At 36.1% G+C, this 15,330-nt stretch overlaps 1 protein-coding gene and 1 pseudogene across 3 annotated transcripts in view; one reads left to right on the top strand and one right to left on the bottom strand.

Moving 5' to 3' along the window:
• The window catches only part of Usp34 (ubiquitin specific peptidase 34), a 192,867-nt gene that overhangs the window by 83,345 nt on the left and 94,192 nt on the right, over positions 1-15,330 (top strand). For all 3 annotated transcript variants that reach the window (XM_059275318.1, XM_059275316.1, XM_059275315.1), the window contains exons 21-26: positions 3,845-3,999; positions 5,183-5,296; positions 7,717-7,816; positions 8,300-8,459; positions 11,449-11,575; positions 11,692-11,839. In XM_059275318.1, the coding sequence (XP_059131301.1) occupies positions 3,845-3,999; positions 5,183-5,296; positions 7,717-7,816; positions 8,300-8,459; positions 11,449-11,575; positions 11,692-11,839 (804 nt within the window). The remainder of the gene's footprint in view (positions 1-3,844; positions 4,000-5,182; positions 5,297-7,716; positions 7,817-8,299; positions 8,460-11,448; positions 11,576-11,691; positions 11,840-15,330) is intronic.
• Positions 437-833, bottom strand: LOC131920856 (ATP synthase F(0) complex subunit C2, mitochondrial-like; annotated as a pseudogene).

Genomic DNA, 15,330 nt, shown 5'->3' with positions numbered 1-15,330 from the left:
TATTTCATTGATAATTTCTCTCTCTCTCTCTCTCTCTCCCCCCCCAAAGTACAAGTTGCTTTTGTAGATTTAAGAATGAGGCCAGGCCTGCATGATGGCTCTTCTCACATGGAAGAGGAATCTGGGTTTTGTTACCTAACGCTCTGTTTCTGATTACACTGTTGCTGGCTGTTTCTGTTCATGTCACCATGTCAGAATAGCTTCATTTGTTAAGCAGTATCTTTCATATGCTTTAGTTAAAATGGTCAAACTGATAGTTGTTTGCCTGAAATACGTCATCATCACTTTTTTTTCCCATTAATACAGTATTTATTTGTCCTCTTTCTGTCAAACCCTGAGCCAAGCACTTTCCTGGGGAGGTACAGGAAAAGGAACACACAGCGCAGACGGGACATGAAAGAACTATGTATGGGAGGTGGAAGTGGAGACAGCTGCTTCACATGGCAAAGAGGATGAGAAAGGCCACCATTAGGCAGAAGAGCCCCATGGCCTCTGAGAGGCAAAGAGGAGATGAGCTGTTGCTTCAGAGAAGGGTTCCTGGCATAACAAATGATGAGGCTCCCCAAAACAGTCACAATCCTGGCCCCAGAGCCAGCCACCCCAACTGTAGCAGCCCAGTCCCAATGAACTTGGCAGCTGTTTTGATGTCCCTAGAAATGACGCTAGTCTGGAAGCTGCAGCTAGGGATGAGTGAGGTCAGAGGTTGAGGGGTTGCCAAGCTGCTGGGGTCCTCATCTGTCCGCATCTGTGGTTAGTTCAACTCCACTCAGCAGCTGAGAGGTGCTCCTAATCAAGGAGTGGGTGGAGATGAACTTGGAGCAGGCATACATTTTCAGGGGCGAGGGGCCAAAGCGGGAGAGCTGCTCTCAGGGTAGAGAGGGCAGAGCATCATCACTTTTTACAATGTCCTTAATCTATGCTAGACCATGTGTTTCTCTCGTTGGTTTAAGTCTGTAATTCCTTCACATTCAGACTATAAGAAGTTCACTTAACATTGGAATACCAACAGATTTCAAAAATATAACATCTTTTTTATAGAATATTTCTGTTTTGTTTTATAAGGTTATTTTAACCCACTATGACTAAAAACAAAAAGAAATAAAATATAATATCTTATATGGAGATAGGAAATAAAACAAATAAGATCAGTATAAATAATTTCTGATAATTGCTAAGTTTTGTGTTTATGCTGTATAGCTTCTCTATAAAAAATTTAGTTGCTGTCTAGATAAAAAAGCCAAAAACAACAACAACAAAACCCCCCCACTCCTCCTAGAGAATAATAGTATTACAAATATAGTGTAGTGATGTTTAATTATACTTGGTACTCTAATACATTAATAACAATTTTGAAAGATTTACAAAAATAATGAAAGCTTATTGAATGTGTTTTAGTGGTTCAGTGAATTTGAGCAATTCTAATTATGTTATTTACTATAATTAACCATAATAGTTTTTATTTTGCAATCTTTTAACTTTATTATCTTGTTCTTTTTTTTCTTTTTAACAACCTAAATTGTTTAATAACTTATTCTAAGCATTATCTGTAGTTTATGTTACCGCTTACCTTTTAAGATTTATTTTAATTCCTATTTTATTTATTTATTTTGGTTTTCCAGACGAGAGAGACAGACAGACAGACACACACACACACACACACACACACACACACACACACACACAGAGAGACAGATGTGTGCTGGTGCCCACCAAGGCTTGAGGAGAGCATTAGATCTCCTGAAGCTGGAATTAGAGGCAGTTTTGCACTGCCCAGTGTTGATGCTTAGAACTGAACTGTTTCTCTGAGAGCAGCAAGAACTCTTCACCACTGAGCCATCTTTTCAGCTCTCATGTTGGCTCTGAGCAACACACGTTCTTCTTAGAAAATAATCTACAACACCATATGTGATTTTTGAGACAGTTTCACTGTATGGCTGATTGTCCTAAACTGCTTGTATAGCATTAATTGGCTTTGAACTTGAAATTCTTGTCTTATGACCTGAGTGCTAAGATTATAGTTGCTGAAGACGTGAAACATTTCAGAGTATATTGATACTTAGGTAAATGTCATTTGATTTCTTAGTAGGGGAGTTTGGTTATTCCTATTCTTTCATGCCCACCCCCAGACTGTAGGAAACCACAGTATGCTTTGGGTGATCTCATTAAGTTAAAAATCCTTTGAATTGTCTGTTTTGTTTTGTTTCTTTTTTTAAAGCATATTCAGACTTGTGATTGCCTATAATGTTTTCTCTTTCATTCTTCAGAGATTTATATTTATTTTTCCTTGTTATATTTGGAAATCCTTTGATTTTTGGGTCAGAGTACTATGTATATGTCATCTGGATCTGGCAAACTTAATCCTTTGTATTTCATCATTTGCTGCATGCTTGCTTTGTGCTCATAAGGATTTTCCCATAGTTTATAGAAACAGTGGCTTTGTCTCCTGTGGACAGCCTTTGGATATGCTTTCTACTCTTGTAATCCTCAATTTAGAATTGAATCCTCAAAATGTCTGTGATTGCTTGTCTCCAGGTAAGACAGGTAATCCTGTCCATAAGATAGAAAAATTTTAAGTTTAAAGCCAATTGTTACCATAATACAGTGATGTATTCACATTTTACAAACCTGACACAATCCTTTAGACCTAATTGTATGACTCTTCTAGAATACTTTCCTTTTTTTGGTGTTGCTGAAGATTAAACCCAGGGGCCTCATCATGCACTAATGAGCTACATCCCCAGCCAGACGATCGTTTTCAAGTTGTGTGTTTTTAATTATGTAAGATTATCCATATGTAATATTTTGTTTTTATTTCATTTTTAATTATGTGTATGTTGTATATATCTATGTGTGGGTATGTGCGGGTCCCCACAGAGGCCAGAGATGTCCTCTGGAGGTATAGGTGATTGTAAGCTAATTAATGTGGGTTCTGGGTCCTCTGGAAGAGTTGTATGTGCTCTTAAACTGCTGAGTCATGTCTCCAGCTCTGATATTTCTGCTTTGATAGCAAATATTAGTGCAGTTTCTCTCTCTCTCTCTCTTTCTCTCTCTCTCTTTCATCTTTCATCTTTATTTTATGTGTGTTGGTATTTTGCCATGGGTATCAGATCCCCTGGAACTGGAATTATAGACAATTGTGAGCTGCCATGTGGGTGTTTGGAATTGAACCCGGGTCCTCTGGAAGAGCAGTCAGTGCTCTTAACCCCTGAGCCATCTCTCCAGTCCCATAGTGCAGTTTCTTTTAAAATACGTTTTGTGAAATGCTGTCAGCTATCCAGGCAGTGGTGTCACTCACCTTTAATTCCTGCACTTGGGTGGCAGAGGCAGGAAGATCTCTGAGTTCTAGGCTAGCCTGGTCTACAGAGCAAGTTCTAGGACAACCAGAGCCACACAGAGAAACCTGTCTCGGGGAAAAAAAAAATAAAAAGATATGCTTTCAGCTGGCTGCTGCTTTACATACATATTTGGCTCTAGCTGCTTTTAGTATAATGAATTAGGACCAAAATGTTCTGTATAATCCTGATTCAAATTTCCAGACATCATAAGGAATTATGAAAATCACAAGGAATTAATACTGAGCTATTAATTACAACATATGTGTATTTTATGAAAAACAAACTATATATACACATGTGTCCAAAAATCGTTTTTTACATAACTTATAAAACAGAAGCCAGATGTGGTAAGTCACTATTTCATTAATTTCATACTCAGTATTTTATCACTTGGAAGGAGTAGGCAGGTAGAATACAAGTTGTAGGCCAGAATGAGCTATGTAGCAGTATCCTATTTCTCACCTTCCCTTGAAAATTAATGAAGTACAAAATTTATCATTTTTATTTAGGGTTAAGTTTAGAGCAAGTCGACATCTTATGGCATTGTTTAGTAGAAGATTCTGAATGCTATGATGATGCACTTCATTGGTTTTTAAATCAAGTTCGAAGTAAAGACCAACATGCAATGGGAATGGAAACCTATAAACATCTTTTCCTGGAGAAGGTAATTTCACATCTTAGAAGTTCTATTTTTATATCTTCCTGTATGCATTTTAATCTCTTGAAGAATGACTTCTGTAACATTCTTTGTCTTAGTCTTTCTCTCTTCTACATAGCTTTTAAATGGAACAAATGCATCCGTTTTTGGTGATCCTTATTTATATAAGTTTTCCGATTCAAATTTTCCTGTCATGTTACCTTTTGTTTTTAACTAAGTGTAAATTTAGTTTATTTATAAATATAATCTATTTATTCAAGAATTTAGAGCAATTAGAATAATGTTTAAGGATGGCACTAATCACAAATGTTGGTCTTTGGATGTTTATTTTTAAAAATGATTGTCAGTTTGAAATGTGTGCCTATAACAGCAAGTATAAGACGTTAAGTCTTTGAGTCTTCTTGAGTTAAATTCCCATAATGTCAGTCTGTCTTTTGGCCAACTATAAGCTAATACCCACATTTGTTAGCTACTTGGGAAGGCCTTGTAAGAGGTATAATGGTGATAGTATTGTCTGTGTTTCTGTTCACCATAATCAGATGTTGCATGTTGTCATTTCTATATAAACTGTAACATTCACAGCAATGATTATTAAAACAGATGTGTGTTGGTTGTGGTACATTTCTGTGATCTCAACATTTGAGAGGTTGGGGAAAGAGGATCAGGTATTCAACAATGGAAGTTGGAAGTCAACCTAGGCTGCATGAGGCTATCTGAAAAATAAGTTTCTTTTCCCTCCCATTTTCTTAATGCCTTTTTTCTTGAGATTAGAAAAGTTCCCTGCAAATTCATAATGTCTCTGTTACAGTATAATGAATGAGTTTTAGATTAAGGTACAGATAGAATTGTATTTATTATAAATTTTGTCCTTTAATACTGCATTTAGCTACATATCTTGTAAATGTATAAAGTCATGGTATTTAATAGATGACAGAACGTTTTTATTTACTTCTCTTGATATTTTTTTTTTTTTTGTGTGTGTGTGTGTGTGTGTGTGTTTATAATTGAAGTACACATCAGGTAGGTGTGTCTGTTTGAAGCACACATCTCTTCAGGCTTTGCATGAATAGAATTTTATTTAATTATTTAAATGTTTAAGTTATCGCCAAATCTTTTTTGATAATATTCCTTTTGTGTTGTCTTTAGTAAAATTAATAATGTAATAAAATAAAATCATTTTTTCCTTAAGATGCCCCAGCTGAAACCTGAAACAATCAGCATGACTGGCTTAAACCTGTTTCAGCATCTGTGTAACTTGGCTCGATTGGCTACTAGTGCCTATGATGGCGGCTCAAACTCTGAGGTAAGGCTTAACTTAATCAGTTTGGGAGAGTTTTCTTGTCTTCAAATTAGATTACCAAGGCAACTTTCTATAAACTTTGACTATTATAGTTTAATTTTATTTCAAGTATTGTGCCCCGCCCCCCAGACAGGGTTTCTCTGTGTAGCCCTGGCTGTATTGGAACCTGCTCTGTAGACCAGACTGGTCTCAAACTCACAGAGATCTGCCTGCCTCTGCCTCCTGAGTGCTGGGATTAAAGGCGTGCACATCCACCGCCTGTTATTTCAAGCTTTAAATGTTCCATATTTTCACTTTTAAAGCAATTTTGGTGTTGTGGTTTTGTTTTATTTCCCAAGAAAAGTATGCTTTCACCTTATTTGCTCTGTGATTTGTTTAGAAGAAAAAGTGCCTGTTCTATTATTCTTTTTGCAGCTCCTGGAAAACATAATCAAGTATTGTATGAAAGACTTAATTTGTGTGAAATGACTTTTAAAAAACATTTATTTATTTGTAGTGCTCACACTTGTGCTTCTCTGGAAGTCAGAGAACAGCTTATAGGAGTCAGCCTGCTTCTACCACATGTATCCTGGTATAGCTAAGTCAGTCCACAGGTTTGGCAGCAAGCATTTCTGTGCACTGAACCATTTCACTAGCTCTGATGTCCAATATGTATGCTATTTGCTATAGCTAAGTTATGAGCTCTTTTATAGCAGAATATAATAATATATATGTAATTTACAGTGATTTTTTTTTCCTTCTGGAATAATCTACATAGATCACTCATTGTGATTAGCTAATTAACTGCACATTCCTACAAACTTCTAGTCTTATCTTTGGCTTTAAAATGTTCCCCTTCCCTAGATTGGATGGCTGCAATGTATTTGGATGATTGTTCCTATATTTTTCTAAAATAAATTTATTTAAAGGTCTTCCTTGTTGAACATTCTTCTGGTCAGCTAATTAGTAGCCTTTAATGTTTGTAGTACTGTTTGCAGTTAAGTTTGTTTTTATATCAGGAGAAAATGGTTATTAACCTATATTATAAAGAGTCATTTTAGAGCTGGTGATGTAGCTTAGTTTGTAGACTGGTCTCCTAGCAGGCACAAATCCCTAGGTTTTAGTAGTAGTGCCACATAAACCAAGCAAGGAAAGTTGTGCACACCTGTAATTTCAGGATTTGGGAGGTAGAAAAAGGAAGATAAGGAATTTAGTTTCACTCTTGGCTACATAGTGAGTTCAAGGCCATCCTGGATTACATGAGATGTTGTCTCACAAAGTAATAATTTTGTTTAAATCTACTGTGTTCTTTCCTATCTTCCTAGTATTGCCTTTTTTTTTTTTATAGTGATGTGGGACTTTTTTTTTTAAAGATTTATTTATTCATGTACATATGTGCACATAAAAGAGGCAATCAGATCCCATTACAGATGGTTGTGATCCTCCATGTGGGTGCTGGGAATTAAACTCAGGCAGGACCTCTAGAAGAATAGCCAGTGTTCTTAACCACTGAGCCATCTCTCCAGACTGTGAGGCTTGTTTTGTTTCTGTTATTTAATATATTAATCTTAACACCAGTATTACTATGTTTCTATTTAATAATTTCAAGGCAATCAGATCGTCTTAATTTGCCTAAGTAGTAACTATGTTCTATTAGAAGATATTTTACTCAGGCTATCCAGTCATCCATTAGAAGACCATCTTCCTTCACTCTGTCCACATTGTGAGAACTTTCACTTTAGCTGTTTCTGTGCAGCATTTTGCAGAACCATTTCTTTTGTTACCTCCTAGTTAACATCTCTAATTTGAATAAGAAGTTGGTTACTGTGTCCATTAAGTTATGAGTGACTGCATGAAAGTGGTAGCTTTGTCAGTGTAACTTCGATCAAAACTGTTGAAGTATTGTGCAAATTATTATAATTTGTTGGTTTTATTCCTTTGTGGCATGTTTTATATAATTGATGTTTTCATACTGTATAATTTATTAAGCAATTTTTTTTGTTTTTTTGTTTTGTTTTTTATTTTTTGTTTTTCGAGACAGGGTTTCTCTGTGTAGCTTTGGAGCCTGTCCTGGAACTCACTCTGTAGCCCAGGCTGGCCTCGAGCTCACAGAGATCTGCCTGCTTCTGTCTCCGAATGCTGGGATTAAAGGCGTGCATCACCACGCCCCGTGCAGTCATATTGTTTTCATGCTTTATAAATAAATACAAATGGGCTTTAAAAATACTTCATTACCTGAGGAAGTTCGTAAGTTTTTGTGGTTGTTGATAATGATGATTATATTATATTATATTATATTATATAATGTTCAAATACTATAAATTGCCCTCTTAATACTTTGTAAAATATTAAGTTTAATGTTTAATTTCACGTTTGATATTTTAATCTAATAATCTGTCATCATTTAACAAATAATTTAAAAATGTTTTATCTTTAATCCTTAGCTGTGTGGTATGGACCAATTTTGGGGTATTGCATTAAGAGCACAATCAGGTGATGTCAGTCGAGCCGCTATTCAGTATATTAACTCCTACTACATTAATGGTAAGTAATTTGAATGTTTTCTCTTTTTGTTTCTTTAAAATGTTTCAGGGGACTTTTTATTTTATGTATATAAGTGTTTGTCTGAATGTGTGTATGTGTGGCATGTGTCTGCAGCGCCACAGAGGCCATGAGAGGTCGTCAGATGTCCTGGAACTGCAGTTCCAGGTGGTTTCTGTGGGTGCTGATAACTGAACCTGAGCCCTCTGGCAGAGCAGCCCATGATCTTAATTTCTGAGCCATCTCTCCAGCCTGTATTGCTTTTTCTGAGACTCAGTCTTGCTATGTATCCCTAGTTGGTTTAGATTCTCAATCTTTCTGCCTCAGTTTCCTGAGTGCTGCACTAACAGGCATGTACCACCACTCCCAGTTCTAATAAGTACTTTTTTATGTGAGGAGATTTGATTAAACTTCAGTTTGGTTCATTATATTTAATACAGGTAAATAAAAATGTTAAACCTTAATGAATATACATCTGGGTTTCAGGTAAAACGGGTTTGGAAAAGGAGCAAGAATTTATTAGCAAGTGCATGGAAAGTCTTATGATAGCTTCTAGCAGTCTTGAACAAGAATCACACTCAAGTCTCACAGTTATCGAAAGAGGATTGCTTATGCTGAAGACACATCTGGAAGCATTTAGGAGAAGGTAATTTTGTTACACTGTACTACATGAATAAATTTCAGTATTTTTATTGTTAACATGTCTAAATGTATTCTTAAAGTTCTTATCACGAGCACCTAGGAAACATAATTTACTCAAACTAAATGGGTTGTAATGGAAATTGTTGCTAAAGAAACTTAGGTATCATTTTGCCATTGAAAAGGCAGTATAATACTCTCATAAATATATAGATTTTAAAATCTTGAGGCTCTTAGCAGTTATGCATGAATAAGAAACTCAGGACAGAATTCTGTTTCTACAGAGGTGTTAATTATGACTGAAGAGGCAGGAACACTAACACTGAGACAAGTTACACTGCAGCTCTCCCCAACAGCATCATATAACCTTTCATATTTTATCCAGTTGAATCATTTGTTTCATTTGCTGTTTTTTTTTTTTCTTCCTGGACTAGGAGAGAGTATTTTAATTTTGAATTTCCATTTACCATGGAAACATGACCAAAACTTTCTGTGTTAATGAATATCTGTATAATTAATTTAGACATACCCTGTGTAATACAGAAATAAAGCAAATTAACATTTATGAATATATCAACCGAAATGAAAGGTGAGTAGATAGTTTTAATTACAAAATTCTGTTTTGTTAAAAGTCATTTAACGATGAGTATTAATGTAAAAGTACTAAGAACTGTGTTGAAAATTTGTTAAAATTATAACTTCTTTCAACTTCAGATCTTAGTTTGATATTGATAAAATCACATGCAATTTGTATTTTTGACATTTTATTGAACTTATAGGAAATACTGGGTAAGAAAGATAATCCTACACATTTTTTATAATATGTATACATAATTCATATAGTGTAAGATTCTTTTATGATTAATTCTAGTTTGTAGAAATTTACTTAAACAATTCCTGTATTTTTGAAGAATGTATAAGAGAAATCTTGAACTTTTACACAGAAACATCAGAGCCTCAGAACCTTTACCACTTTAGAAAAATAAAAATAAAGCAAATGTGGTCTCATTTAAATTAATTAAAAAGTCAATACAAACTTGTTGTATAACTCAAACATTGCACTAAGATATTATTTGGGGGAAAAGTCTCCTGTAATTGCTTTGTTTCATATTATATATGTTTGCTGTTGATGATATTCTAAATTATTTATAGAAGAATTTTGTGCTGTGTAGAGCAGCAAACTGGCATGTTAGCACACATCCTTAGGTCTTGTACATTGTCATTTTACCAGTATTTAACATAAATCCGAAAGTCCTCAATTTTCATTTCCAAAGTAGTACCTTTCATCAGTTTATGGAATTTAAGCCCTAGTATCCCTTCTCATAGATACTAGTTTTGTCCTGCTGTGGAAAAATGTATCTTTCTTATGTGTCTTCATTTATTTTATGCTGAAGTTATCATTGCTGTTAAATTATATGAACATCTGCGAGTGACTAGTAAACCATGAATTACATGAAATTGAATAAAAAAATCCAAAGCAGTAGCTGAAAAGTTATGTATTGCCTAACAAACCTTACCTCTTCTTCCTGTACATCAAGAGCTCAATGTGCTTAGTGTTGCAAATTTATAATAATGTAACATTAGAGAAACATTCCAAATAGCTTGTATAATAGTGAATAATAGTAATATCTTAAAGAATTCACCTTTTAGAGAAAGGTTTAATCTTAGCAATGATTTTCATTCCACAGTGATTTTGTTTCTTAGGAGCAGTAGGCACTTTCTGGAAACATTTTTGTTATCATACCTTTGGAGGAGAAGGTTGTATTGGCCTCGCCTGGAGAGAGCCCAGCAATGCTGGTAAACACTTGAGGGTGTGTAAGATAGCCTGCCTCTTGTTCCAAGAATACTAGAAAGTATGGAGGTCAGAATGTCAGTGGAAGCCAGGTGGAGAAACTACACCTTGAAACACTCAGTACAAGGCATTTTTTTAATTAATTTTTTGTTCAGTCATAGACCTGGATATTGTCTGACTTGTAGGAAATAAGTTAATTTCTATCCTTTTATTTCAGAACTTCTGCTTAGCCTTAGACATTCATTCATTCATTCATTCATTCATGTATTTATTTATTTAAATTCAGGAACCTGACTCTTATCTTTCACAACTGAAAATGAATTAGAGAATTTTCCAGTATTTAGTCTGTGTCATACTAGATGCCTTTGGGGCTCAAGTGAAGAATCCTTTTAAGAACTTAATTCATTTTATATGCGTGAGTGTTTTGCCTACATGTACGTATGTGTATGTGGTACATGCCAAGGCCCAAGGAGGCCATAAGAGGGTGTCAAACCCACTGAACTGGAGTTATGGATGGTTATGGACACTATGTGGTTGCTGAAAATCGAGCACCAGTTCCTCTGCAAGAGCAGCATCATTCCAGCTCACTAAAATTAGTCTTTAATCCAGTTTTGTTGTTCTTGTTACACTTGTGGATAAAATTTAGTCTCTTTTCTGTTAAACTGATTTACATCATTTGAATATATTCTTATATCTGAGGGGTATTTCTGTAGAATATATCTTTCTCTGAAAATATTTCTTAAACCCTTTTTTTCCTAAATGTAAAAATGATAACTTGATACTTCATTATTAGATTAGTGTTGGGTTCTGTTTTACTTTCCTCCTGCTTCTCCTCCTACTCCCTTTAAATAACTTTATATAATGGGTTTTCCTCCTCCAGTCATCTTTCTGGGAGTCTATTTTAAGTAAGAATTCTTACCTATCTGTCTTTATTTATTTTATTTGTTTTAATTCAACTCACTATGTTGAATCTAAAATTGGTATACCCTTTTATGGACTTTTGCATTTTGGCGGAGGCAGGTGGATCTCTGAGTTCGAGGCTAGCCTGGTCTACAAAGCAAGTTCCAGGACAGGCTCCAAAGCTACACAGAGAAACCCTGTCTTGAAAAACCAAAGAAAAGAAAAGAAGAAAGAAAGAAAAACTCCTGTAATATTAAAGTGTTGAAAATGATCTCCTCTCTGTATGTGTTTCGTGTTGTTGTAGGTTTGCATATCATCTGAGACAATGGCAAATTGAGGGCACTGGTATTAGTAGTCATTTGAAAGCCCTGAGTGACAAGCAGTCCTTGCCTCTAAGGGTTGTATGTCAGCCTGCTGGACTTCCTGACAAGGTTAGTTACAGGGTTTAATTTCCAAATTTGTAACATTTCTTTTTCAGATCTTTGGTTAGTTGTTTAGGTCTGGTAGTTTGTTTGTAGTCTTTAATTAGTTACATCTTATATTTCAGATGACGATTGAAATGTATCCCAGTGACCAGGTAGCAGATCTTAGGGCAGAAGTAACTCATTGGTATGAAAACTTACAGAAGGAACAAATCAGTCAGCAAGCTCAGCTTCAGGAGTTTGGTCAGAGCAGCAGAAAAGGAGAGTTTCCCGGTAAGTTAAACATTTGACATGTTCAGTAGTTTTTTTTTTTTTTCTTCCCCCAGGCATGGTTTCTCTGTGTAGCTCTGGCTGTCCTGGAACTCACTCTGTATACAAGGCTGGCCTTGAACTCACAGAGATCCACCTGCTTCTGCCTCCCAAGTGCTGGGATTAAAGGCGTGGTATACCACCACTGCCTAACTGTTCAGTACAGTTTTAGGCTTTATTGTGTAGCAACTGTCTTGGTCCGTCTTCTGTTGCTTTAACAGTTGCTTCAATGGAAGGGTGTTTTATTGTTGGTGGTACTTTTTGGTTTCTTTTAGTTCTGAAAATGGGATCTTAACTCTGGAGTCCAAGCTGATCTAGAATTTACTGTGTAGCCCCAAGCTAGACTCAGACTCTCAGGAATCCTCCCTTCAGGGCTTCCAAAGGGCTGGGATTACAGATGTGAGTCACCACACTTGCCCAGACAGAGTAGAAGCGATTGAACGTTGTTCCTGACTGCCCTGCAGAAGATGAAGGAACCAGGATCTAGTGAGGTCTGCTTTCACCCTTCAGTGCAGCGCCTTTCACTCTTGTTGCATTGCCATGAGTGGAAGGTCAGAAAGAAAGAGATTTCCTGTGTCAAGACCTTTGTACATGTGTTAGTGCATTTGTGATCACCTTGCTTGCCCTTATGTCCTGAACTGCTCCCAACAAATCCCACCTCCAAACACCATTGCCTAAAGAATCCATTTCAGTAACATTTTTGTGAGGGAACAAAACATTCAGACCATTACAGCAATTTTATTTTATTTTATTTATTTATTTTTTTTTAAGATTTATTTATTATGTATACAGTGTTCTGTCTGCACGGATCCCTGCAGGCCAGAAGAGGGCACCAGATCTCATTACAGATGGTTGTGAGCCACCATGCGGTTGCTGGGAATTGAACTCAGGACCTTTGGAAGAACAAGCAGTGCTCTTAACCTCTGAGCCATCTCTCCAGCCCCCCATTACAGCAATTTTAAACCCATAGAAGTCTTAGTGGCTATTTCCCTGTTCTTGGTACATTTGTGTTAGGTATCAGTAGAACGGTGGTTGGGGTATTGTTTGCAAACATCATTTGTTTCTCACAGACCTCTTTTTAGGCTTTCTAAAAATAAATCAGTAATAAATGTGAGCATCATATTTATGCTTTTTGCTGTCATCTTAGAAAACATCTCATATTAGTATATACTGAAAGTTGCCCTGTTCTTGTTGAGACGTAGAGTTTGTTACCGGATAGAACCTTTTTTATTTGATCTGTTTTTCAGTAATGGAAACTTCAGTTGTTTCCATCCACTTTTTTTCACTTCCTCCCCACTTCCTCCCTCTCTTCTTCTTCTTCTCTTACTGGTGATGAGGCCCAGGGCGTTGTGGATGATCATTCCGTTACTGAGTATACCTTATCTTTTGAGATGGGATTTTACCTACCAAGTTACTCAGGCTGCCCTAGAAGTTGAGGTCTGCTTGCCTTCCTTTTTCATATAATTGGAATTACAGATACATTGTGCCGCACTTGGATTCAATTATTTGGTTGTTGTAAATAGTGTCACAGAGACCATCCTTGTATGTACTGTATTTCATGTATTTTTAGCAAGAAGTAGGTACTGAGTTTCTGGTCCAAGAATTTTATATTACACATACAGACTGGAGAAATTGCTTACTGCATAAAGGCCTACCATACAAGCATATGGGCCCAAGTTTGAATTGCTAGAACCATGTCAAAGCCAAGCATCAGCAGCCTAACTATAATCCCAGCACCAGGGGAAGAAGTGGATAGCCCTCCTCCTAGAAGAGGATCTAACCAAAAAGAGTTCCACATTCAGTGAGAGACCCTGTCTCTAAAAATCATGTGGAGAGTGACAAATCAAAGTGAACCTATGTCCTCTACAGGCCCACATACACTCGTGTAGAAGTGAATGAACCATGTATATATAAATTGTGTAAATAGCATAAATACCATGAATTATACATAAATAGTGTGTGAAATTAGTGAAAAATGGAAACCTCTGTTGCCCAGATTAAGAATGAGAACCTTTCTTGAAGCTCCTTGTTTACCCCTCTCTAGTAAAAGACTTTCTAGTGCCTGTGAACACTGGCTTACCTTTTGGACCTTTTACTCTGACTGATACTTTCTGTGGTCATGCCTTCAGCTTATATATGAAAAAGTTTTCTTGTTTGTTTGTTTTGAGATGGAGTCTCAATATATAGCCTTGGTATTGACTATGTAGACCATGCTGGTCTCAGACTCATAGAGATCTACCTGCTTCTGCCTCCTGAGTGCTGGGATTAAAGGTGTGCACCATATTATCTGGCTTTAAAAGTCATTTTTAAAAGTTATCATGCCTATTTCTGTGTATATATTTTGTGGGGCACATGCCATGTACTTGTGGAGGTCAGAGGACAACTTGTATGGGAATTTGTTCTCCTTTTTGACCATGTTTGTTGCAGGGATTGAGCTCAGAATGTCATGCTTAGTACAAGCACCTTTTATCTTCTGACACCATAAACAAAATATTTATATTTACAAGGGCTTTAACTTTTTTTCCCTAATTGATAGTCTGTGTATATTAAACTCAAACTTGGAGCAGTTTTTGTTTCAGTCTTAAAAATGCTAGGATTATAGGTGTGAGCCACCATATTTTTCTTGATAATTTTTTTTTTTTTTGTTTTTGAAGGCAAAGAATCTCGCCAGAATGATTAGGCCCTTCTTAGGTTAAAACTGTCTCTTAGAGATTGGGGCTCTAAGTCAGTGGTGGAGAACTTGGTCTGCATACCTGAGACCCTAGTTCAATACCCAGGATATCCACCTTCTTCAGAAAAAAACTTGTTGGTTTGACTACATGGCAGTTCTACTCTAGAGAAGAAAATTGCAAGATTCAATCTCATTGTTAGAAAAGAATTGTTTTCCTGTATTAAATTTTCTTGGTGTGAATTGGAAAAGTAATTTAGAACACTTTTATGTGTCATTTTTGGGGTGGTGACTGTAGTTAATTGGTAGAACGCTTGCCTAGCACATGCAAAGCCCTGAGTTGAGCCTGCCTTGCTACCACAATCATAATAGAAATGTTATACATCATTATGTAAAGAATTGCCCTGCTTTACTCAGTACTCTTGAAAACAGTTGCTTTTGTGCTCACTAAATAGTTTTCTGCATTAATGCAATTCAAGGTTGGAGTTCACTCAGTGGTAGAATTTCTGTCTCACATGTGAAAATCTCTTGGTTTTGATCCCTGTTACTATGAGCAAGAAGTCAAACAATTACTCAACGTCAAATAAAATTAGACAATGACAGTTGTGTGTGGTGGCACATGGTTATAATCCCCACATGTAGGAAGCTGTGGCAGGAACACTGGCTTCATGGTGAGATCCCGTTTAACTTAAAAACAAATCAGAAACCACCACTTTAATGTTCGATGAAATTATTTGACATTTAATAATTTTGTTTCATTTCCCAATCAGGCATTTCTAATTTTTTT

Source organism: Peromyscus eremicus, chromosome 10 (assembly GCF_949786415.1).
Source record: "Peromyscus eremicus chromosome 10, PerEre_H2_v1, whole genome shotgun sequence".
Classification (NCBI taxonomy): Eukaryota; Metazoa; Chordata; class Mammalia; order Rodentia; family Cricetidae; genus Peromyscus; species Peromyscus eremicus.
This window is presented reverse-complemented; position numbering and strand designations above follow the sequence as displayed.